At 38.4% G+C, this 23,252-nt stretch overlaps 1 protein-coding gene and 1 pseudogene across 1 annotated transcript in view; one reads left to right on the top strand and one right to left on the bottom strand.

Annotated features, from left to right (window-relative positions):
* MYH10 (myosin heavy chain 10) overlaps positions 1-23,252 on the top strand; it is a 130,725-nt gene that overhangs the window by 40,177 nt on the left and 67,296 nt on the right. The window contains exons 5-7 of the mRNA XM_016222447.2: positions 3,681-3,783; positions 10,808-10,900; positions 22,842-22,905. Of these exons, the coding sequence (XP_016077933.1) occupies positions 3,681-3,783; positions 10,808-10,900; positions 22,842-22,905 (260 nt within the window). The remainder of the gene's footprint in view (positions 1-3,680; positions 3,784-10,807; positions 10,901-22,841; positions 22,906-23,252) is intronic.
* Positions 16,238-16,642, bottom strand: LOC148091192 (large ribosomal subunit protein uL24 pseudogene; annotated as a pseudogene).

Below are 23,252 nucleotides of genomic sequence, written 5' to 3' on the forward strand. Positions count from 1 at the left end.
ATATATCTTTATTGATTTCAGAGAGAGGAAGGGAGAGGGACAGAAAGATAGAAACATCAATGATGAGAGAGTCACTGATCGGCTGCCTCCTGCACCCCCCGACTGGGGATTGAGCCCGCAACCCGGGCATGTGCCCTGACCGGGAATTGAACCCCGATCGCCTGGATCCTAGGTCGATGCTCAACCACTGAGCCACGCCCGGCTGGGCACTTTACCTCATTTTAAAGGATTATAAGCTGAGGCTCAGAGCTCAGTAACTTGCCTGAAGCCCCATAGCCAGGAAATGGTAGGCAGGGTTTGAATCTAGGTGGCTCATTTTGACACCGTAGCCCACACTCTTAACCACTCTACTAACACCATTGATTCATGAAGTAATTTAGAGTTTAGTGATTTAGATGACCTCCAGTTGAGGGCCAATAATGGCATTGTTTATTGAATACTAATTGTGTGCTTTAGATGGACTGTACTTTTCTTCACAACTGCCTTATACAGTAGAGGCTCTTTTCCCCATTTTTGGCGGAAAATATAAGGCTCATCATTTCCCTTCCTGTCAACTCAGCAGTAAGGTATTGAAATACATCTAGTTTTGAAACTATTTTCTATAGCAAAGTCTCCATAGACTGAAATATATGAACTGTATCAGAGTTCATAAACAAATTGTTGAAGTACAGCCCAGTAAGTGTGATGGGAGGGGCAAAGTGCTTTGAGGACAGAGGGAAGCGTATCCAGTTGAGAGGAGTGAGCTGAGAAACCACAGAGGCAGACCAGCTGAAAAGTTAGTCATCTGTTCTCAAGACAAGTCATCAGTCTACAGGAGAGTCTCGTTTCTTAGCATAGTAAAAATTATGTTTGAAACTGACAGCCAACATATGATTAACCTTGAAACACTAAGTATGTTGAATAAAGTTAAGAACAAAACAGAAAACCACTACCATAGCTATTAGGAAATTACGCTTGAGTAAAATCCACGTTCTTTCCCGTGACCCCTGGGTGCATCACATCCACCCTGTTCCTACTTCATCAAGGTCGCCTGCTGTTCTCTGCCTTGCTGGTTAGTTATATCAAATCCTACACACAGGCTGCTGGTTCCTAGAATATACCAAGCTTTTTCCCACTTTGGGGCTTTTGTGTTTGTCTTTCCATCGGCCTGAACACTGCCCCAGCTCTTCACTTGCTAGCCCTGCTCAGCTTTCAGGAAGCTCTTCCTGGACCCTCACATGCACAGGGAGAGTCCTTTGAAGCATCTTATTTTTCATGTTTATTTTTTGTCTCTTCCCCTAAACTCAAGCTCTGTAAGGACATGGATTTTTTTCACAGCTGTATCTGTAGCACTCAGAAGAATGCCCAACACATAGAAGTTGACTTGTAAATATTTGTGCAATAAATGAATGAAAATTATGACCTTAATTATCTATGTACCAGTGGCAGCCAGGTAGAAAATAGAATGGTGATGAAAGGACATTAGTGACAGGAACAATAGATATTTAAAAGAGCCTAGGGGTAAACTTAACAAAACATGCACAGGACCTATATTCACGTACTCAGCAGAACTTACTATGCTAGGCACTATGATTTTAAAGATGGATAAGACAAATGGTCCTTGCTTGTTTTGAACTTAGAAAAATACAAAATTAAAAGACAGATGAAGACACCATTTCTTCTAAAAATCATGTATATGTTAATGTCATTTAACTCAAAATTCCACCTGTTGTTTTTTATTCAGGAGAGCAGGAGATGGAGGAGGCATAGCAGAACAGAATTATTTGGTTTATCTGAAAAAATAAACCTCAGAGACTACTTAGTGGTTTTTTTTTTAAAGAAGAAAAATTATGTGTGCTTTGGTCGTATTTCAAAACTACTGCAGTGTGGTACTGGCTTTGGAATAAGCCATATGTGTAAGGAGTGAGTATAAGATCAAGATAACATTTCATATCACTAGAGAATTACTCTTTGTGAACCACTGATACTAGGATATAGGCTGAATCATTTGGGGGGATATTAGATTAAATATTGACCTCCAACCATAAATTTTTTCAAATTGATTAAAGATTTAATTATAAAAAGTGAAACCATCAGAGCTCTGGAAGAAAATGCAGATAGATTTAACAATATAGATAATTTAAAATGAGAATATAGATGGACGTAATCTTGGTGCAGAAAAGGCCTTTTTAAGTGTGACTACAAGCAGAGGAAGCATTACAAGAAAGTTTATCAATTTGACTACATAAGATTCAAAACTTCTACATGGCAAAACAAAGAAGGGGATGAATTTTAATATAACAACAGATGGTATAACAATAGATAGTGGTTAATATAATAATAGATGGTGGTTAGTAATCTTAATATGTAAAATATTCTCATAAATCAATAAGTGGGTTATATCTAGAATCATCGAATCTTGGAGCTAAAAAAGGACCTAATTCAGTTCCTACACTTTATAGATGGTGATACTGATGCCCAGAGAAGATAATTGCTTTACTTAAAGCCATACAACCAGTTGGTCAAGAGGATCCCTTTGCTCACCCCCTGCGGTTGAGATTGTGGGTATCTGGGTGTGGAGAGTTAGGACGATAAGGCAACCAGTAAACCTACTGAAAAAATCATGCTGTGGGCAGTTCAAATAGTATAATTCTAAGAAAGGGTTAAAGTTTGTTAGAAAAAACAGGTTTCGAGGATTATTAGTTGGCAATGTATCGAATAACATTTTTGAGTTTTTGGTTTTTAAAAAAAATAATCTATATATTTAATTTTAAATTTTGATCTAAATTGAGATTTTGATTGTCAAGGTAGGTTTGCTTTGATTATGTCTTAGGGAACCTTAAATATTTGAGCAGAGAGAACACAATTCAGGTATCATTGCATGCTAGCAGCTTACCTGAATTTCCAGCTCAGCACTAGGTAGAAGTAAGCGAAATGTGCCAGCCTCATTTGAAAATATAAGGCATTTGTCCCACCTAGTTCATAACGGAATTCATAGTATTCATTCATTTTCTCTACAAATTGTGTACTGGCCATGTGTCAACACTATACAAGGTTATGTAGATTAAAAGGAAACCAACAGAAATAAATAAACACATACATGCAAGTAAACAGATGCACAGAGCCACGGCCCTTGTCACAGGGACCCCAGTGTGGGAGGCCAGCATTTGCTGTGAAGGTGTTTAACTGAAATGGGTACAGGTTACTGTGTACTGGTACCAGGGAGAGAACCATCATTCGCCTGGAATAAGGGATGAGTTCAGAAAGCTTTGGCTGGCTGAGATGAGTATCAGTGATCAGTGGGCATCACTCAGTTCCTTCAGATTAAATTACCTTCACTTAATTGTTTTTAGGAATTCCATCTCCAGTGCTAGATATGTTTCTGGGGCTAAGGAATTTCTTCCCAAACACTCTTAATCAATTTCACTTCTGTGGCAGAACCCCCAGTGCCAAGAACAAAAAGTGTTGTGAACATTTTCCTGACCTCTTACTGGCGTCTACCAAAAATATTTGGGTTAATTTAATACCATTTAAAAACAATAGTTTCCGAACTACTGCTGATAGGTTTTTTCCCCCCTACTTATTTTCTTTTTATTTTCTACTAATTCTTATTTCCGCCTAGTTTACTTTTGTCGAGTATACTTTTGTTGGAGTGTGCGCTGTGCTTTCCTTAAGGCGGCCTGTGTTCCTGTTTCTTCCAGGGGTGAATCGGGTGCCGGGAAGACAGAGAACACTAAGAAAGTCATTCAGTACCTTGCTCATGTTGCTTCTTCACATAAGGGACGAAAGGACCACAATATTCCTGTAAGTTCTTGTTCTGTGGCTGTTGTTTTACATCTTAGATTTGCTCTTTTACAATTTCAGAAACACTAAGGAAGCAGGTCTACTCATTGTGCTGCTGTCATTGACAGTGTCCCCACCACTCCCCACTCAGCAACTCTTTTTTTCACTTAAAAGGGAGCAAGTTGGTCAGGAAATGGCTCTCAACTAGTTATTCTAACAGGGAAAACTGGAATTATGGTTGTGGCTTGAAGCCTAATTTCTTTGCAGAGATGTAGTGAGAATTGTTAAAAATTGATGAGCAGTGCCTATGAAGACTTATTTTCTACCCAAAGAAGACCCTCAATATTTTTAGCAGTTCTTCCTGAACTTTGCAGAGCAGCCTGTTGCTACTGCTCACAGCAGCTTGAGGGGAGGCTAGAAATTTGGGAAGAACTGAAGGTAGAAAGGGGTAAGAATTTAGATGCCATTTATCCTTAATTCGTAGATGTGCAGAAGTGTTAGTTAATGTGGCCTGAAAGAATGCCAGCCAAACCAACCCTCCCAGTTCTGAGCCGCAGTGACTGGGTGCTATGGAGGTGGCTCCCTGCTAGGGAAGGACCCAGACCCACCCTTGCTAACATTTGCATTTATCTGTTTGTAACGAGCAGCAGGAATCACCTAAACCAGTGAAACACCAGGCAAGTGCTTTTCCTTATGCTTCTTAGTCTTGAGTGTTTGCACTAATTTTTGTCTTTAGATTGAGTCTCTACTAGAAACAAATACCATTAGTTCTGAGTAAACTCTATTAAGAAAAAAATTTTTGATTTTGAAAATTTGTTGCTTAGAGGCTTGTTCATTTCATGAGAAGCAGCATGCGTTTTGCTTGAAATTTGTTTTCTAGATGAATTTTAGTGATTATTTACCTTTTATCATGACATTGAATCACATGTTTATGAAGCCTGTCAACTCAGGGTTTCATATGCCACGCATGAGGTGGAATTATGCTAATACATCTCAGACACATGGAAGCCTGGCCTTGTGCCATATATTAAATTTTGAATTTGGGGCTTTGACTTTAAAGGTGGTACCTTTTGGGTTAACAAATTTCTAATCTGTTCAAATTTTATGGCCGTATGTGTTTTCACCTAAAGGCCTCTTTGTATTTCATAAAATTAGAATTATTTTATCTACAGCAAGTATTGCTGGAGTGTCATTCTTAATGACCATCAGATGCCCACCTTTTAGCTCCACTGAGCAGCGCAGTGAACACCCCACGAACTGGAGCACTTGCTGCTCCTGAGATGAGAGGGAGGGCAGAAAGGAGCCAGGTGCCTCAGGTAGAAGGGGACGTCTGTACTTGCACCTAATCCTTCCCTAGCTGGGAATGGCTTTGGTTTGTCTGTCTTCCATAAACAAAATGTTACAAAGCTAATATAAAAGAAGAAGGATATTGAGTTATGGAAATAATCTATTACTATAAAGAAACTTTTAAGTTTCTATTCTAACAGAATAGAATAGAAATAAAGGAATAGTCACAGATAATAAGATTTTCAGGTATCTTTCTTGAAATTGTAAGAAATTCTCAGATCCCAAAGCTGTACTATACCTCTGAAGGCCTGTGGTTTCTTTTGCTCTTTTAGCTGCAGACAAGACCATTCATGCCAATTGGAAGGGTTAATGAAATAATCATCCTATAGGATATTTAAAGGCTTCTTTGCTAGTTAAAGGAGGAACCATTAGACCAGAAACCAACTTTTGTCCTTCTAATAGGTACTTAGGTCCCTACTTAAGTAAAGTACAGATTTAGGTTTTCCAGTCCTCTTTGGAAGACATAAATCATTGTTAACATTTTGTTTCGATGTCATTTTAAACTACCAAGTGGCTCCCTGTTGTATGTGAGTAGCATGCTCCCCCTCGCTTTTACTTTGGGTCAAAATCAGTCCCTGGGTAGCAAGTTCTCTTGAAGGCAACCGCACTTCACTGTCCTTGATTTGCATGTCTTACTGCATGTATTTCCTGTGCACAGAATCGTCAAGCTGCTTTTCCCAAGTTTATTTAATAATAGTCTAGTCAAAGAGTAGCTACGCTTATGTTTTTAGAAACATGAGAAGAGCACTGATTCTCAATTAATTTTTCTTCCCCAGGATACTTAAGGAATATGAGATACTCATGAGTAGCAGGGAATGGTTACACCCTGGAGAGGGTCCTAGCAAGTAATTACTTCCCTGCCTGCACCCCCTTCACCCTCCTGGGTGCCCCTTTCCTCCATGCCCCATTTTGAGAGTGACTGCTGTAAAGTAATAATTATAATGTTGAAAGTCTATACTTTGCGAGTCAGTGCTTCTTTTAGCTTGATATCACTGGTTTGTGGATTTATATTGAATTCATAGGCAAAACTTACTCAGGTTCCCAGGAACCATTCGTGTACATTTCGAGCATTTTATCACTAGACAGTAGTATGAATCGTAAAAACAAAAAGGAGGGCATTTCTAGGCTCCTGGTTTTGTGGGTCTTTTATTTATTTGTCTGTTTGCTTATTCTTAAAAATCAGCTTTATTTAGAGGTTTAGTTCATGTGCCATAAAATTATTCATTTGAAGTATACAGTTCAGTGTTCCTAAGTATATGTAATTATCACTGCAGTGAATTTTAGACCATTTTCATCACCCCAAAAGAAGCCCCTGTACCTATTAGGAGTTACCTTTGTTTTCCTCCCAGCCCTGGAAATCACTAAAATACTTTCTGTCTCAGTGAATTCACCTATTCTGGATACTTCGTATGAATAGAACTGTATACTGTGTGGTTCTCTGTAACTGTTCTTTCACTTAGCATAATGTTTTCAAGGTTCATTCATGTTGTAGCAGGTATAACTATTCCATTCCTTTTTATGGCCGAATAATCCATCGTATTAAATGTTTCATTTTGTTAATCTATTCATCAGTTGGTGGATATTTGGATTGTTCACATTTTGGGGACATTATGAATAATGCTGCAGTGGACATTTGCATACAAGTTTTGTATGCACGTAAGTTTCAATTCTCTTGGATGGGTACCTAGGATCATGGTAACTTTCTGTTTAACATTTTGAGAAACTGCCAAACTGTTTCTCAAAGCAGCTGTACCATTTTTTACATTTTCACCAGCAGTTTAGGAAGGTGCCAGTTTCTCTATATTCTCGCCAGTACTTGTCACTGTCTTTTTATTCTCTCCATCCTGGCAGTGTGGAATAATCAGTCCTTTCTATATTTGCCTTTGAAACTTATGGAAATATGAACAAATATACGAGACATCAATTTTTTTAACTTAAGCTCACAATACTGAAGTAAACAATATTTACTATAAACTTGTTACCTATAAACTTTTGATGTCGTTTCTATAATAAAATTAAGTCTTATTTGGCTTTATCCCCCAGGCAACTGAAAGTACAGTTTCCGCGCCCTCTTCCCTCATTGTCATTGCTGGTACAGACCCAGAGCCAGCGCAGTGTTTGTGCCACCCCTGAGCCTGAGCACAGTACAGTTTCAGAGAAGATTTGAAAACAACTAATGTCCTAAGCTTGACTATTTCCTAAGAATGACTCCTTCTAGCCAGCTCACCTGCCCCAAAGCCAGGCAGCAGCTTCAGGCTGACTTTGTATCTATTGGCCTAAACAGCCTTGAACTGAGACACAAGATGATAGCCAGCAAGTGCTGGAACGGGCCTGCCAGTCGTGGTTAGAGTCTATTTCTCCACATCTTGACTAGTGGCTGCCACTGCGTTTTATCCGTCCTCTTGTGGTCGGTGAGACAGCGCTTCTTTGCCCTCTTGGGCTGCAGGTGCAGAATGATCTCAGCCTGATTCCCCTTGATGACTGAACTGAAATGTTGAAAGAGATACATATTTGTTACCAATTTTAATCTCATCCTATACCTGTCAGGGGGTGCGGGCAGGCAAGTGTATATGATGAGCTATGTAATAAACAGGGTTTTCATCGTGATTGGTATACCTTTAAAATATCATCTAATTCTAAATACTTAGAATTTTAAAAATAATTTCAACAGCTAATGCTGCTGTTTTCCACATTCTCAAATGACGTTTCTCATTATATTGAACAGAAATAAGAGACACTATACATCCAATTCTAGCAGAAGGGTTAACAGTCACTGCCCCCGATGGCTTACAAGTGGCATTATCATTTGGTTGAGAGATCTTGGCACTGTTTAAATATGAAATTGCTTAACATAACAGAAATGATCACGTTTAGTGGTAATTTCTTAATGTAAGACCAATTTTTGCATGTTTTATGGTGTTAGTTTGTGTCAAGCCTTTGTGATTTATTTGTGAGTGTCTGAGGTCTTTGCCTGGTCTCACTGATGCCACAAATCCATCAGGACAGAAGTAATACCACGGCACTGTTAATATAATGGCCCCAAAGCAGGGATGGGGAAGTGCCCAAGTCCAGTTACTACCGTGGCTGTGAGGACCCTTAACCCAAATCTTATTACCACCTTTGAGCCTACCACTGTCCCTTCCCCAAATACTTGTAGAATGTTTTTAGGACCTCGGATTATACATTTATTCAGCAAATATTTCTAGCTTATCATTTTGACTCATAAATGACTGAACAGGGAGCAGGGAATGCAGCCAATTACCATAAGCCAGTGATTTTCAGCCATGGTGCCATAAGAATTTTTAAAACATGCAGTACCTGATTATTTAGTCAGGGCATTGACCTCTTTTTCCTTAGATTGTCAAATTAAAAAATGACAACAGGCAGCACAACAATAGTTGTCCAGTGTGAATGAATCAAAATTATACCTATTTTTTTGTCAGATCAGCAAAAAATATATTTTTTGGTGTACCGCAGAATTTTATTAATTAGTTTATGTGCCATGAGGTGAAAAAGGTTGAAAATCGCTACTATAAGCCAACAGGAGAGAGTCAGGTTTCACACATACAAACACACGAGGAAGGAAAAGAATCAGTAATGTTGACCCACAGAATCCTTGCAGCCATGTGTAGGGAATAGTAAAATAATGTATGCAACACTTGCCTCACCTTCCAAGTCAGGAAAACATTGTAAAGGTAGATTATTACCTGAAATATTTTCATTACAGTTTTTTTTTGTTGCTGTTTTTTAAATATATCTTAGATTTCAGAGAGAGGAAGGGAGGGAGAGAGAGCTAGAAACATCAACGATGAGTCATTGATCGGCTCCCTCCTGCACGCCCCCTACTGGGAATCAAGCCTACAAGCCTTGCATGTGCCCTGACCAGGAATCAAACCCCCATCTCCTGGATCGTAGGTCGATGCTTAACCACTGAGCCAAGCTGGCCAGGCTCATTATGGTTTTATTTGGCAGGGTAGTGTATAATTTTGAGGAATTTGTTCTAATTCCTTGACCTAACAGTAGATGCTTAATATTGTAAAGGTAATGCCCCACTAATCAAAAGTGGGTGTTTTCTGACGGTTTCTACATTCTCATGAAGGATTGCAGAGCCAGCACCAGGGCTTTGCAGGATTTTGGCCATAGGCACACGGTTGGACTCAACCTCAGGGGAAGGACACTCTGTCATATCACAGAATAACTAACATTTTTAATGAGGACTCTCAGTCATTGGCTCAGGATACCATGTTTAAGAAATTTGGGTAGCATATAATATTTAGAAAGATTTACATCAGAAATAATCTGGGGTTTTGAAGTTAATAAACTAGACAATTCACTGTACAGGGAGCATATCATCATCTAATGCCAAGAAAGGAACTCTCGTAGCTGGGGTTCTCAAAAAGACTAGTTCCTGACTGGTCTCAGTAAAACACAATCATAGACAGTAATTAAGACCTGTGGGAGTCTGGACAATCCAGATAAATGCTACAGAGTAGACAAATAAGGAAAATTTCCCCGCCCTTTCAGCTGAGTACAGGAGTCCATTTGGCAATATATTTGTTCTTGTTTTTGGATTTGATTATAGCATAATTAATCACATAGCACATGGCCATTAATTAATAAATCTTATGTGAGTTTCCTTATATTCCTTTTTCCCTTAGAGAATCACATTTGCTAGTGGTGGTTTTTTTTTTTAACTGATTTTCAGAGAGAGAGAAAGGGAAAGAGAAAGAAACATCGATGTGAGAGAGATACTTTGATTGGGTGCCTCCTATATGAACCCGCAATCTAGTTATGTGCCCTGACCAGGAATTGAACCTGTGACCTTCTGATGCACAGGATGACCCTCCAACCAACTGAGCAACACCGGTCAGGACTGCTAGTGGTTTTTATTCCTTTCTTTTGTTAGCTCTAGAATACTGTGCGTATTTTCAAATACAGGGGTAAGATTTGTGTTTGGAAAAAGCAGATTTACTGAAATCATACGATACAGTTCCGAAATTACATTCCAGGAACACAGCATCACTTTCTAGTGCTTTTATGGCCAGAAATGACATCATGCTTTCTCATCCAGCCTTCTGTTGTGTCTCATGATTAAAGCACATATTAATATACTCACATCTTTTTGTAAAATCTGTTTTGTAGCCTAATTTGCATATATAAAACACTGAGTAAAATATACATTGTATCAAATACTCTATACTTAGCCTTTTAAATTTGAGCAAGAAGTCAGAAGTATTGCCACCTTTGTCATCTCTGATCCTGGAGATAGGTGAGGACATTGCCCACTCTACATTATTAAAATATAACATAGAAGTATTACTATGTTCCTAATTGAAGTGTCATGCTAAATTTTATTTCATGAAAACAAGTTTCTCTGTTTTGTTTTCAGAATTTCTGCCTATTTATGTGCCCTGTCCTTAAATTGATCCCCTCTGATCAGTGTGCCATTTTTCTGCTCCTTGTGATCACTTTAGAGGTGCTAACTTTTTTCCTTCAGCAGAGCCTCCCATGGCCAAGAGTAAGTCAGCCAAGGGTGCTTATGGTAAAGTAAAAGAAAAGTACTGGGGGAAGAGGCAGTTTTTGTGTTGTCTCACTTTGTTTTTTCCCTGAGGACTGGAGTAAAGAAACTGGATTAACATAACATCTGCTTTTATTTATGTGTGTATGTGTACATGTGTGTATGCGTAATGTCTTTTAGGGGGAACTTGAACGGCAGCTTTTGCAAGCCAATCCAATTCTGGAATCATTTGGAAATGCGAAGACTGTGAAAAATGATAACTCATCTCGTTTTGTAAGTTGACCGTATCAGAAACTTAATTCCTTAGATTTCTAGTTAAATATCTACTAGGACTAATTTCAGTACAGTACTTTCTAGATTTCCAGAAGAGGCTAGTCAATGTAATATAGAATACTACTATCCAATAGAAATAGAATGCAAGTAACCTGTAATTTAAAATTTTCTAGTAGGCACATTTTAAAAAGCAATGAAAGAGGAAAAATGTAAAAGTAATTGTAATCATATTTATTCCACATAAGTATATAATTATATATTATTGTATGGATATATAATTGTATAGCCTCTCTGAACTTACTTTTCATCTTTGATTGGGGGTGATATGCAATACCTGTTAGAGGTTGGTGTGACGATTTAAAGATGTGTGTTTGCTATTTAACAAAGCACTGGACCTAATAAATGCTCAACAAATGAAGCTGGTATTTGATGTAGTAAATTGTCCTTTTCGTACCTTGCTGTTTCCATGACATATGGACTTCAGAATAATTTGTCATTACTATGACTTCTCCTTAAAAATCCTGCTGTTCAACTGTCTTAATTCATTGAAAGCTTTGCTTTCTCCCTCAGTAACAGTTTGCCTGAGGATATTATCCTAAGTGATAGCCAAATCAGTAGTAGTATGAGGAGACCATCCTCTCCATCCCACCTGCTCAGAATCTACACTTTAATGGCAAATCATCTCTAAACTCATATTCAACAAAATGGGCATTCCTTCAGTAAATCCTTTGCCCTGGATTATACTCATCAAGATTCAGTAACCCTTTCCACGGTCATTTTGGAGAGGGTCTTCAGTTATTTCTACTTCAGTGGTTGGAGTTAATTCTGTTTTTTCTCCCTCTTCTGATACTAGAAGTATTGGTAAAAGTCAAGAAGGCCAGAATAAGAGAGGCTTCAATTCAGTGGATCATTTTGGGGAATATAAAAACATTGTCATATACTTTTCTATTCTGGAATCTAAAGTCATGGTCTGCATGTTCATTTTCTGGTGACATGGTTTCTGCAGAAGTGACCAGATTCAGGATCACAGAGGACCTGGTAAACACAGAAGTCACCAGATGACCCTCTGAATTTGCTAGGGCTGCCATGACAGACTACCACAAACTCTAGGGGCTTAAACCACAGAAATTAATTTTCACACAATTGGAGACTCAAAGTCTGAAATTAAGTTTTCGGCAGGGTTGGTTTCTTCTGAGACCTCTCTCCTTGACTTGTACATGGACATCTTCTCCCTGTGTCTTCATGTGGTCTTTCTCTGTGTGTGGCCTGTTCTTCTCTTAAAAGGACATCCATTGTTTTGGATTAGGACCCTCCCTAGTGACTTCATTTTAACTTAATTACCTCACTAAAGACCCCATCTCCAAATATCATCACATTCTGGGGTACTGGGAGTTAGTACTTCAACATATAAATTGGGCAGGGCCGGGGAGGTGGGGCGCAATTTAGCCCGTAACACCATCAGACATGGTTTAAGTACAAGAGGCTTTCCAAGTTATGTAAGAAATAGGAATCCATTTGCTTGGAATATTGTTTATTCCTAGTAAGATAAAATTTAAAGATTCACTTAGTAATTATTTTATTTTTTATGTACGAAGTGGGATAACACATGTGCCTGTGGCAGTAGGAAGCCTGGCAGTGACTTTTGGATTTACAAGACATCTGGGGAAACTGAGCTTTGCTTATAGAGTTTCTGTCATCCCATGGATCATCACCATTGAGCCTGAGCCACAATTAAATCTTAAATTCCTCCTACTGAAAGCCCTGTGTTTAGTGGCTGTATCATGGGATAGAGGACACTGTGAGCTACCAGCTTAGGTATGTGATCTCCATGAGGATTTTCAAGGACTTCTTAGTAGAAAATATTTTATTTTACCACATAAATCAAGTCACCAGTCTGTTCTGATTTTCTCCCTCTAAACTACACTTTAAATTAAGGAGAAACAGTTTTGAGCCCATTTATCTCCTTTTTGCTTAAAAAAGGTAAATTGCTACTATCAATCAGTCATTTGGGTCTTTGATAAACAATGCAGTGATCCTGTTACTAAGTGGTAAGGGTTCATATACTTGCCAGGGTTTTTATGTTTAAGGAGACAGACAGGAGTATAGTTCTGTGTTAGTGGCCTGTTTTGTAACAAATTACCCTAAAACCCAGTGACTTCAAATCTTTATTGTTTCAGAGTTTCTGTATGTTGGTGGTTCTAGCTCAAGATCTCTCGTGAGGTTGGCATTAAGATGTTGTTGGCTAGATCTGCAGTCATCTGAAGACTTGATAAGGCTGGAGGATCTTCTTCCAAGCTTACTGGGGTAGCTTTTGGCAGGAGGCCTCAGTTCCTCATGGTGGTTGCATGGAGGCCTTCATTCCTCACCTTGAAGGCCTCTCCATAGAGTTGCTACTCCTGACAAGGCAGCTGGCATCCCCCAGAGCAAATGATCCAAGAAAGAACAAGACAGAAGCCACCCAGTGTTTTTATGACCCCACCTTGGAAGTCACATACTATCCCTTTGATGTATTCTATTGGTCACACAGACCAACCCTGATACAGTGTGGGGGAGGGGACTACATAATGACATGAATATCAGAAGGTGGGGGTGGTTGAACTCATCTTGGAAGTAGGCTACTACGAATCATTAGTGAGATTTTCATATTGACATATGTAGGTTATAATCTGTAATTTGCATTATTTTAGACCAGTGCTTCTCAATTGAGGACCACCCAGGGGACATTTGGTTGTGTCTGGAGACAGTTTTGGTTGTTCAACTTGGGCAGTGGACAGTGGGTAGTGGTGTGCATCTGGCATCTGGTGGGTAGATGCCAGGGATGCTACTAAACATCCTACGGTGTACAGGGCAGGCCTCACAACAATGAATTATCCAGCCCAAATGTCAATTATGTTGAGGCTGAGAAACGCTGTTCTAGCATGTTCCTTTAAATTATAGTCTAAATTAAGAGAATTACTTTTTGAAATTTACTTGCAAAGTAATTACTATACATGAGTCTTCTCAATGACTGTTATTTATACATCCTAGTTCAACAATGAATAACTTTGTTAGGAGCTTGTACATTCTACTGGTAGGAAGAATTCCTTTGTTTGCTAGCAAGATTCATTCTAGTAAGAATCCCCCATCCAATCTAAATTCTCAGCAAATCCTGTTTCAGCTGGTGTTCCACCTTCCAAAGTGCTTATGCCACTGTATAATAATCTTTATGCTCAGTCTAATATATTAAAAGCTAATCATTTTAGAAAAAAAATATTTTTGATTAAGGCAGTATTCTTAGACATAGCTTCATTCATCCAAGAAACAAAAGTATCTTTAAACTGTTGACTTTGGGCTTTAATTTTTAGAAAGTCAACTTTATATTGATAGATGTAGTATCTTTTTTAAAGAAATAGCTTAGTAGCTAGCTACTGCTATTGTAAGGCATTTACACAAGACTACAAGTAGTTGATTTTAGTGGTTCCATAAAATAGCAAAGTGGTTATTAATTCCATTGATTGGCTCATGGTCAGTTGAAACATCCCTTTAGCAGTTGTCTAGGTGTTGCCAACACTGGTTCTCAGGGGTTTAGAGCATAGCTGGTATTGGCTCATTTTTAGTTAAATTTTATATCATTTATATATTTTGTTGTGCAGTTAGTTAATTATTAAGGACCTATTCTTTGCCCAGCACTGTGCAGTTTGTTATCATCATTTGAATGGTAGATTTCTCAAATGTAATGTATTCCAGATTTTCTGGTCAAAATTTGTTTCTTAAGTCTTAGGTCAATATATTACCATCAAATCACCCAGTTGCTTAAGCATAAAATAAAATCAAAACAACAACAAAAAACTAGATAAACAAAATACCTAAGAATTGTCCTTGATTCAGCTTTTTTTTCGTGGTCCATGTCCAGGCCATCAGTAAACCCTGTTGGTTATACTTGCAGCACGTATTGCAAATCTGTGCACGTCTCTCCTCCCTCTCTTAAGTGCCTAGTTAGTCTAAAACCCTCTCTGGGGAATTTCTCCATTCTCTGTCACAGTGTCCTGTTGATTTCCCTCCGCACTTACAATCTAGTTAACAACTCTGCTTGCTTATGGCCTCTCCTGCTAGAATGTAAGATCTCAGAGTAGGGACTGCGTCTGCCTTGTTCTCTGGCTTCTTAGTTCCTGGCTGTGCCTCTCACATGTGAGTACATAGTAGGTGTGGGATCCCTTTAGTTGAAAGGTGGTTGCCTACTAAGCGTTAGACACTCTTCTAAGCCCTGGGAGTATATCAAAGTCCCTAGCCTCAGAGAGCGAGCCTTCATTTGGATTTTAACTCTAATGTACTTTCAACGACATGCCACAGTGCACAGTTGAGCTCAGGGAGCGTGGTGTGTGTGCTAGACCCCCTGAGAGTGTGCCTGCCCCAGTTTCTGAAGGATGGGCAGAAGATATGTGGGAGGCAGTGGCTTATACCTCATACTGGAAGAGTAATGTGATACTAAAAAATGAGTCGAGTGTACAGTGGAATTTCATGTAGTCAGTATTTACAAACCACATGCTCTCAGTGAAAAATATTTGAAACTGTAAACTCCATGAGCTTTAGAATCCATTTGTTTCCATTTCTTTGATCTGAAATAGACAAGTAATTTCCTGAAGAATATCTTTTCTTTCAAAGATGCTAACATATGGTTTGGATTAAAGGGGATTCTTTAGGAGAGCATTACCCTTATGAAAATAATCGTTCACAGTTACTCCAGTTCGCTGTTTATAGAGAAGTAAAATGCGTTCCAGATGAGGGAGGTTTTATGTAAAACGAATCTCTTGTAATGAAACTTTAAAAACAGGGATTTCAATTTCAAAATGATAGTATCAGCAGATACATCTTCCCTCAGAAAGTTTTAGTAGGAAGCACTTTATATATATGCGCAGATCATCCCCCCTCACCCCAAAACTTATTTAAGCCAGTTTGACTATTCCGAAGTGTGTGTACCTTTTGATAGTTAGCCTCCAGTAGTCGCAGCTAGATAAAGGCCCTAGGTATACTCCCTACCGCTAGGCTCGCAGAGTACAGTGGGAGCACGGCAGAATGCTGCGCCTCGCCTACACTGAACGCAGGGGCTCTGTCTGTCTTTAGTACTGTCACCTACCTTTCCCTAAAGACTTCTGAGGCAAATGTGACAGCATCAGAGACAGAACATGGTCTGTACCAGGCAGCCAGCATCTTCCAGATCAGTGGCTGCACAGAGCCACTTTAGGATGGAGCTGTGGGTAGCCACCCCAACACTGCAAGCTCCGGGCTTTCTAGAGTCTTTTATTTATTTATTTTTCTAATTTTAAGTCTTTATGAAGGTGGTAGATAAGATTACGTTCTTTATTCCTGCATCTTCTCAATTGTTTCTTCCTTGTATTTGCCGTTTTCCTTCCCTACTTAGTGAAATTTGGCTTTCTGTTTCTGTTTTTGTCCAGCTTTAGTCTGGTGATAACCACCGTGCTGGGGGGATGCCCACATAAACAGCTGTGCCATTAGCTTTCTCCCCTGCACTCGTGCAGTGTAGATGACATACTTCTTCCCGTAGACCTGGACCACTGGGCCAGTTTGCTGCCATTTGTGACCTGAACCTCATCATCCTTTCTAATGGGCATGGATCAAACATTGTGCTTCTGTCTCAATTCTTATGAAAGAGGAGACAGTCTTCCTGCGAATGTGGGAAGGTGCATTGAAAGACCTTTTACGGTTCTTGCTCCGGTCAGAAGTCACAAAGGGGTTAAACTTCATTTTGACCAATGGCACTTCTGCAGTGGTTCACACCACATAAATACCTTGTTCACACCAGAGTAGGGGGTGTCTTTGTATTTCCAATCAGTCCGTGTCTCTTAATGCCACTCATTTTACTCCAGGAATTTCTAATATCGGAGATACTAAGTAACAAGGCTACTTAGTCTACATAAGGTTGGGATGGCTGAAGCGTTAAAATAGCTACCTGGCCTTTAGGTTAAGTCCTAGCTAATTACTCCTAGGATGGGTTTCCCCATTTTGGGTAAATAGCTGCTTCTAGAGTGTAGATTTTTAGTGGAATAACTAGTACACATACATGACATACTATGCCAACGTGTTTTAAAGTAAATTACAGATTTTATAACAACTTTAAACACCAAATTAGGAAGGGGGAAAGTATTTTCAAAGTGTGAAACAAACCTACACTGCCCCTGTAGTAAATTGCTAACAGTCTAAGTTTAATTACTAAAGATAATTGTAACCCCCCAGAAAAGGTCTGGAAAATCAGTGTCAATTCAAAAGGAATAAAATTCTTTAAAATATTTTTCTTATTATTTTCTTAACAGTATCAAAATATCCAACTTGTCCAATTGGCACCTTTTGAATGAAATTCTTAGTTTCTGTTTTACATACAAGAGGATTCTGGTCGTCTTTGCTGTCCAGAGCTCGTGCAGAGTGTGTGGGTCCCAGTGGTCCCAGGGGCTGGTATTCAACACGTGTATGGCATCAGAGTGCATGCTCTGTAATTATACGTCATGTACTGGTCATATTTGGGGGCTTTTTCCCTTTGTTTTTATTGGTGAAATTCTGGTTGAATATTCTGAGTATATAATCTGACATGTGGAATGGGCATATTTACAAGTTTCTTCACATAATGTTTTTTGATTAGAGGACCCACTTGAAAGTTAAACTCTTTGTTTCCCACTTTAGTCTAGATTTGTATTTTAATAAAAATGTTAATTCTGAGAGAGTATTTATTACTGTGAGGAAAAGGCTTTTTAAGTTACAGATTTTATTCTGTTCCCTCCCCCCAAGAACAGAGTGATTTCATATTCCGTGGTCTGCCTCTTGCCTCATTTGTCAGGATCTCCAGCATTAAGGGGAATATATGAATCCTGGGTATTTGGGGGTATTCAGTAAAGTGTTTCTTTTTGGTTCTGAAATTTCACTTTGTCCTGTTGTCAACATGCTTGGGTGACTGTCACTTAGCATAGAGAACTGATAATGTTCAGCTGTGTAAGGCTTTTGTTTTGTTAATGTGTTTTCAAAATAGATTCAATTCTAGAGCTTTGGCTTATAACCAAGATTTATTAGTGACTAAATATGTTGTTTTCAGAGATACTAGTTTCTTTTGGGTATGCATAAGAGAAGCCGGGCGGGGAGTTGGAGGGCCCCTCCCCACCCAGCAGGCCTCTGCTGCCCCATTCTTTCCTCATTCTGTTCCTTTGTTTCATTGCTCTTTGCCTAACCATTTTCACTTAGCCAAAAGATATTCCTCTGCACTGGCTATAGTGTCTAGAACAACTATGGACACCAGTTAGGAGAAGGAAAGGGAACTGATTTGACCAGGGAACTGATGAGGAAATGAAATGTTGTATGTTGGTGACTTAGTTTATCCAAGTAAGTGGCCGCATGTCTAAATTATTTTGAGACATTTCTGTTTAGGTTACCTGTTCAGAAGGCCAAAAACCTTTGTTTCTTCCATTTCCCCTTTGACTTTCTTTCCTATTTTATAATTTCCCAAGAAGTAAGGGAAAAATAAATTCGCTAAATATAAAATGGATAATGTTCAGTTTTATATTTTAAAGTTTTAGAGTTCTCAGTTATCAACATAACAATGTCATCTTATTTCCCAAGTAAAAAATATCTTGTTTAATGAATTTGAACTGCTGATTTGGGATTGGGGTGATCAAGAAAAAGGAATAGGAAATAGTATAAGAAATGGAAACTTAAGCAGCATGTTGATATGTACATAATAAAGAAGTTACACAGACATGTTGAAATCTGAAAGTTTGTATTTCTGGGTAATGAATTTTTTGAGTGAAATATTTCCTTCAGTGAGAATTACATGACACCATGTGATTTTGATTAACCTTTCTGCAATGTTAAAATGAAAAAATTGAGAAAGTATTTTCTTGAACAGTTATGTTGGCAGTGTATTCTCTGCAGCTTTGAGGTAATAACATTGACTTTTGACTACTGTCTCTAAAATGGCAATTTTTTATAAACTCGATGAGGTATTGTATAGATAACCCAGCTGTTTAAAATTTGTAAAGACGTTTAATCCTCAGTAGAAAATCAGAGCCCGATTTTCGTTTTTGAGTTTCTTTTTTGAGGAGTTCCAACTATTTATAAGGAGTAATAATTTTTTTTTTAAGTAGTAATAATTTTTTAACTTTATTCTTAGGCTCTTCTGAAGAATGAAGACAAAATTTATTTTGGGGATGGGGGATAAACAACAGAATTTAGATATCTAAGGCAGTTTGGATTTTCTCACAGTTGGGAGGCTGGAAGTCTGAGATCCAAGGTTGGTGTCTGTGAGGCCCGATTCCTGCCTTCTCACTGTCCTCACATGGCCCTCCCTTGATGCCCAGAGAGCGGCCACCAGGACTGGCGCTCAGGAGGCCCAGCCTACTCCCACCGGCCACAGCTGGCCGCTCATGCTATGTCTGGGACCGGCCGGGCTCCCCCCCGAGGGTTGCAGGGGGCTGGACGTTGGGGGTCTCCCCAGATGTGGGTGCCGGTGAAGAGCCTGGACGCTGTGAGACCAGTGGAGGGGGGGGGGGGGGCAGTGGGACTTTGAATTAACAAGTTCTCTATAGAAGAAAATGCTAAGTGCTTGCTACTGATTTTAAGCTGCCTCTTAAAGGTGCACCATTGTCTCAATGGAATTTAAATTGTTAGCTCAGCAAGTTTGGCTGGAATGAGACCAGCTTTTTAGACTAGAGGACGCGGCAGGTATTGGTAAGTGGCACCATCCTAATTTCCCAGGGATGTTCGAGTTTTATATATTCTCTCCTGTTCACTTAGTTATACACCCAGTTATAAACGTTAGACCCATATCCAGAGATATATATATATTTTTTTGATTTAGCCAATGTTTTGATAAATTATGTAGAGCAGGTGGCTTTGTATACATGCCTATGTAAGAGGTGGTAAGAGGCCATTTGTCACAAAGTGCCTTTGCTCCCTACAGTAATTGGACTTGCCTCTTCCCCCGGGACACTGAGGCTTAGTGGCGTCTGAAGCGGTTGTAAGGGAGTGCGTGTCTGTTACTACGATGGCATGATGCCTTAGGTGTAACTAGCCAGCCATGCATCTTCTGTGCAGAGCAAGGCTTTTAGAAAATACGAAACAATACTTGTATTTTGGTAGTATATAGTTAGGACCCTTTGGAAATGGTGAGGAGAAAGCCCAGAGGAGTGGTCAAGGAGCTGGGTGGTGTCTACTCCTGTAGACTGGTCAGTTAGCTCCTCAAGCAGGAAGTCAGTATTGGGGATCCCCCTGTGTCCCTCACTTATATTCTCTTCACCTTGTCTTGGTTTGGGGTTTTTATTAATTGGGATATTGGGTGAGTTCTTAATGAATGCTCATAAAATGGAACAAAAAATAGAATAGATTATTGATTTTTAGTAAATTACCCTCTTTTCAGTTTTGAAAATCAATATTATTGAGGAATAATTTACATATAATAAAATGTAGTTCAAATTTTTCTGTGGTAGCGTTCCAATATTGAGCACTCATTTTTCCTACTTAAAGTAAATATTTATACACAAAAAATAACATTGAAAAGACGAGAAGGGTCCTAAAATAGTGGGTAAAAGAATGAGCGAGTTGAGCAGAGAAATGAGTAAAAGAGTATAAACCAGGATTTTTCACTTTACTGAGAAAATAACATGTTTAAACTTAATGTTTATAGTAAATATAAAGAACAAGTGATTAATTATATTGTAAAACTTGGCATTAATTTAAGGAGTCCTAAAATATTGAGAGATCTCCCTTGATTAGCTTTCAAAATTAGGTTTATTGAGTTATATTTTGTATACAATAAAATCCGCCCTTTTTAAGTGTACAGTTCGATGAGTTTAGACAAATGTTGTGTATAGGGGTGTAAGTAGCACCAGGGTCCAAAGAGAGTATTTCCATTACCCCAGAAAGTTTCCCTTTTCCTTTATATAGTCAGCCCCTGCCCGCCTGCCCGGCCCTGGCAACCACTGATCTGTTTTGTCTCTAGTTTTTCTTTAGAATGTCAAGTAAATGGAATCATATAGTACGTGGTTTTTTTATGTCTAACTTCTTTCACATAGCATAATGCTTTTTAGGTCCACCCATGTTGCTGGGTGTACCACTAGTGTGTTCCTTTTTATTGCCAAGTGGTATTTCGTTGTGTGAATACACCATGACTTTTTATCCATTCACCACTTGATGGACATTTGGGCTGTTTCCGCTGAGCGCTATTAAGAATAGAGTAGCTATGAACATTCATGTGCAAGCTTTTGTGTGGACACATGCCTTCGTTTCTTGGGTAACTACCTAAGAGCAGAATTGCTGTGTCATATGCTAACTTAAGTTTAATTTTATAAGAAACTAGCAAATTTTTCCAAAGTGGCTTGTACCATTTTGCATTCTTATCAGGGTTATATGAGTGTCCTAGTTCTATATCCTTGCTGGTCTTTCATTAAAAATTGAGCCATACATATTTTTGAAATATCTGTTTAAATTTTTTTTATCCATTTTTTAAAATTTGGTTGTTTGTCTTATTATTAGTTGTAAGAGTTCTTTATGTATCCTGGGGACGAGTCCTTATCAGATAATGTGTCTTGCAAATATTCTCTGCCAGTCTGAAGTTTCTTTTAAATTTCTTTACAGTCTTTTGAAGAACAGAAGTTTTAAAATTTGATACAATTCATCAGTGTTTAATTCTGTGGTTCCTGCTTTTTTGCATTCTATCTAAGAAATCTTGATCTCACTTAAGGTCATAAAGATTTTCTCCTATTTCCTTATAGAAGCTGTATAGTTTTAGCCCATACATTTAGATCTATGATCTACTTTGAGTTCATTTTTGTGTATGGTGTTGAGGTAAGCATCTAGGTTCTTTTTGTTTCATTTTATATATTTTTTTAAGCCCCATTTGTTGAAAAGGTGGATCCTTTCACTGTTAAATTACCTTGGCACCTTTATTGAAAATGATCTGACCATACCTGTCTGGTCTATTTCTGGACTCAGTTCTGTTCCAGTGACCTGTATCTCCATCTTTCACCAATTACCACACTGTCTTAATACATTTGTAGCTTTTTTAAATTGAGTAGTTTGTCCTCGAGCTCTGGTTCTTGTTCTCTTTCTCAAAATTGTTGTGTCTATTCTAGGTCCTTTCCATTTCCCTGTAAGTTTTAGATTCCGTTTGTTCATTTCCTTAAAGAAAGCCCTCCAGTCTCTTGACTATCCCCATATGAATAATAGTAGTGTGTTTACTAGTTCAGCCCTTGGCTGTCGGGGAATAAACCATTCTTTATCATTGTTGCGTTTCTTTGTTTTGCAAAGTGTTTAATTTGTCCTTTTATATTTATATTTATGTGTAAGATATTTGGTTTTATTTTGCTTTCCTTTTTAGTAATATCTTTACCTGTTTGAGTTTTCAGTGTTAAGATAATTTTATAAAACGAATTATGAAATAGCCACTGTTTTCTGTTTCCCTAAAGCAATTATATAGCAAGGCAATTACATATTCCTTAGGAGTTTGCCAAACTGTTTCATTACTTTTTGTGATTATGGTCTGTTCCAGTTTTCTCTTGGATTTTTTGTTTGTTTGTTTTCCTGAATGGATTTCTGTTTTCCTAGGAAATTATCTATATTATTCAGTTTTTCAAATCTATCATTATAGGGCTGGATATAGCATTCTTTTTACACTATTAAAATCTCTTATGTCTCAGATTATTTAGAAGAGCTTTTTAAAAATTCTAAATGATTAGAGTTTCGTTTTTATTGTTATGGTCCAAGAACATAGCCTATTTAATTGCTACTGTTTTGGAATTTATTGAGGCTTTTATTAACCTTTTTATTTGAGGCAATATTTAAGGTCTATTTTTGTAACGAATTTATGGATACTTGGCAGAGTGCATTGGCTTATTATTTTATGATAGTGTTCTGATCCTCCGTGTCTTTATTTATATTCAATTTCCTCTTTGCAATTTCTTTTCAGGGCAAGTTTATTAGGATCAACTTTGATGTAACTGGCTATATCGTGGGGGCCAACATTGAAACATGTATCCTTTTCAGAATAGTGTAATCCAAAATGAAGAATGGTTTCGTCTCCCTACAGCCTCAAAGCAACCCTTTGTGCCCTCACTCCCGTTATCAAGGTGGTAAAACTTGAGCCCAGAGAGATTGTGACTTGGTCAAATACTTTCAACTACAGAATATTAACTCCAAAGTGGTGTTTGCTGATGTTTATTTGTAACACCGGGTCTTAACCTAATCACACGGCTGGGGAAGTGGAGAGTCCCGCTGGGGTGACGGTGACCTGTACATCATCAACCCAGCAATGTTTGTGCAGTGTGAGGACCTTTATGTGAATATGTTCTGTTGAACTGCTCTTCAGTTATTGCATTAG

Source organism: Miniopterus natalensis, chromosome 17, assembly GCF_054644295.1.
Source record: "Miniopterus natalensis isolate mMinNat1 chromosome 17, mMinNat1.hap1, whole genome shotgun sequence".
In the NCBI taxonomy this organism is placed as follows: Eukaryota; Metazoa; Chordata; class Mammalia; order Chiroptera; family Miniopteridae; genus Miniopterus; species Miniopterus natalensis.